The sequence below is a fragment of the Anopheles cruzii genome, unplaced genomic scaffold, assembly GCF_943734635.1.
Source record: "Anopheles cruzii unplaced genomic scaffold, idAnoCruzAS_RS32_06 scaffold01651_ctg1, whole genome shotgun sequence".
Taxonomy (NCBI): domain Eukaryota; kingdom Metazoa; phylum Arthropoda; class Insecta; order Diptera; family Culicidae; genus Anopheles; species Anopheles cruzii.
Window position 1 is genome coordinate 1 of NW_026455236.1, and position 2,552 is coordinate 2,552.

Below are 2,552 nucleotides of genomic sequence, written 5' to 3' on the forward strand. Positions count from 1 at the left end.
GTGCTCCACAGTTATCTGCTCGAACTGGGAACGGTGAGGTTCAGCTGTCTCAACGATACGTCCTTGATATTCGTGGTAGGTGTTGGAAACTGACATCGGGCGATTTTGGAGTTTGCGATTCGTCTAAGATGGTCCTCCTTTCTTATTTTGCACAACCCAACAGAACACCAACAGGGACGACAATCGAGATTTCTTTATGGTAAAACACAGCCGACCCCCGCTGATAGAGCAGTCGGTAGTGCTCTTCGCTGTCACGCAGCTGGCCTGGGTTTCGAATCCCGGGATCGGTTGTCACCCAACCGGCCATGGTTTCGATTCCCGATACCGGCATGACCGGGGGGTTGGCGCGGGGCTAACAATCCCGCCCGTAAAAATTAAAAATGTTAAATGTTACAGAGAGCATCAGAGATTAACATTGTCTCTGGTGCAGGCCAAGACTGCTCAGCGGTTGTAGCGCCAAAGAAGAAGAAGAAGAAGAAAACACAGCCGAAGCATGGCCGAAGGTTACATATCGGAACTGACGATCGAGTTCAGTGGACGGCTGGACGACCAGATCGTTGGATTTTACTCCAGCTCCTACCGCACGAACACCGGCGCCGAAGTGTAAGTAAAAGCAATTCCTCGGCAAGGGTACCGGCTCGAGGACGCGGGCCGTGGCCATAAGTACTGGGGGCGATTTGCGTTTTTCCACCCTCCAACTCAACTGCACCCTATGCTCCACTACGCGTATAGGTGGCTCTTAATTACTTCCGAAAGGAACCTGATCTCTCGGTGGGACGGGCTCCGAGTTTCGTCACCGGGCCCATAAAGATATTCGCCCGCCGAGCGGACCGAGTGGGACAAACAAATAAGACTACGACGTAATGGAAAGGAATGTCACTCCAGGCTATGCAGAAAGTGCAAGTGTTGTGGCAATTCTCACCACCGAACGGCAGAGATGACGAAGATGTTTATGGATATGTGTCTTATCGCGATGCGAAAAGATTTTTTATCAGTTTTTATAAAGCGGATACATTCTACATTTGCTATGCATTCGTGGCTGTACCGTATTGCTGCTGGCTGCTAGTCATTAGTGTTCATCTGAGTGGAAAGGTTGAGCCTTGGTCAACGCTGTACTGTGGAAAAAACACCAAGACGTCGGTGACGCCAGACGGAACCGTCAGCTAACGTTACACAGTGTTCCAACCCACTAGAAACATCAAGATGAGTTGGGCTCAGTGTATGAGCAATGTCGGCGGTGAGTAAAACCCAATAAATTCGAGCGGCGCGCGTAGTTCGCATCCTGGGCGGTGGTTGATTGGACTCCATGGCGCTAACGTTGACCATTGTTTTCTTCTCTACAGTGTTGATAATGAACAATAAGCTGGTCACATTCCTTAGTGTGGCCCTGTTTGCGTTCGTGATCACCACGATAGCGTTGTCCGAATCGAACAACACTAATGCGGCCGATTTGGACGAGTGCCGGGCAAAGTTGTTGAGCGCGACAACGACTACGGTGGCCACTACTACTACTTTGGCACCTACGACTACGGTGGTCAATACTACTACTTTGGAACCTACGACTACAACAGTGGCACCCGCGGCATCAGGCTAAAATCGGCAAACCGGGAACACTTATCCTTTCAGCGAATCATTTTACGGGAACACACGAACACGAAATGGACACGAAACGAAACAGGCACACAAAATGCCTGTAGCTGTTTTATGAAACTTTAAAATTGGTTGACAACTGTGCGTAGCATGCAATCGGGGAAAATCTCGTCGTCAGGTGAATCTGTTGAGGCGGTGGATGCAAGCGTTGCCCTGCGCTGAAGTAAAAAATCGGTAACAATAAACGACAAACAATTTGGAGACCCATCAAACACAACGTTCGGTTCAATCTTGGTGATAACCAACTGCTGCTTCCCAATTCCGTTAGCCTACAGATCGCAACGTTTGCCATAATCACAAAATTTGCACAACGCGTCACTGTTTTCACAAACTGGACTGTGCCACACATACCACCAAGTCAAGCACGCTCATGCTCACATGGCCGCTATTTGCAGTGGAACTTGGAGATTAACGTCGACGGTATCTAGATGGTTCCATCTAAGCGTGCTTATGGTGACTAATAGGCTGTTATCAGGTTATCAAGTTCATGAGCTATTTTGTTATTTGCACGAACAGCCCAACGGGGCGAGCTTTGAAACGCGTACAGCAAAACGGGCAAGCCAAGCATTCCTCCCACAGCAAAGCAAAGTTCTGAGTTCTAGCATCGTAGGACTGGCGGAAGTTGTAATATTCAAGCCAAAGCCCTGTGCTTGTTCGAGGATTGAAGGAGTTCGAGTGTACCATGTACCAAAAGCACTGCCTCGGGATCTCCTACAAAAGCCTCCTGCACTTGCTAAAGGCTTTAAAGGATGACAGACCGGCCACATGAGCTCTTGAACGAGTACCAATCTGGGAAACTGGCAATGACACTATAACACCGTGGACAATTTAATGATAGATGAAAGTATACTAAAGGAGAATCATTCATCTGGTAAAGGTGGCCTGTGAGTCACCGAGAGCCT

The 2,552-nt window shown here is 48.8% G+C and overlaps 1 protein-coding gene across 1 annotated transcript; it reads left to right on the plus strand.

The window, feature by feature from the left end:
* Nucleotides 1-1,047: 1,047 nt before the first annotated feature.
* LOC128276585 (uncharacterized) lies at nt 1,048-1,851 on the plus strand. The gene is made up of 2 exons (XM_053015043.1): nt 1,048-1,237; nt 1,344-1,851. Exons 1-2 carry the CDS (start codon nt 1,204-1,206, stop codon nt 1,592-1,594), a joined length of 285 nt encoding a protein of 94 aa, XP_052871003.1. The 5' UTR covers nt 1,048-1,203; the 3' UTR covers nt 1,595-1,851.
* The last annotated feature ends 701 nt before the right edge of the window (nt 1,852-2,552 follow it).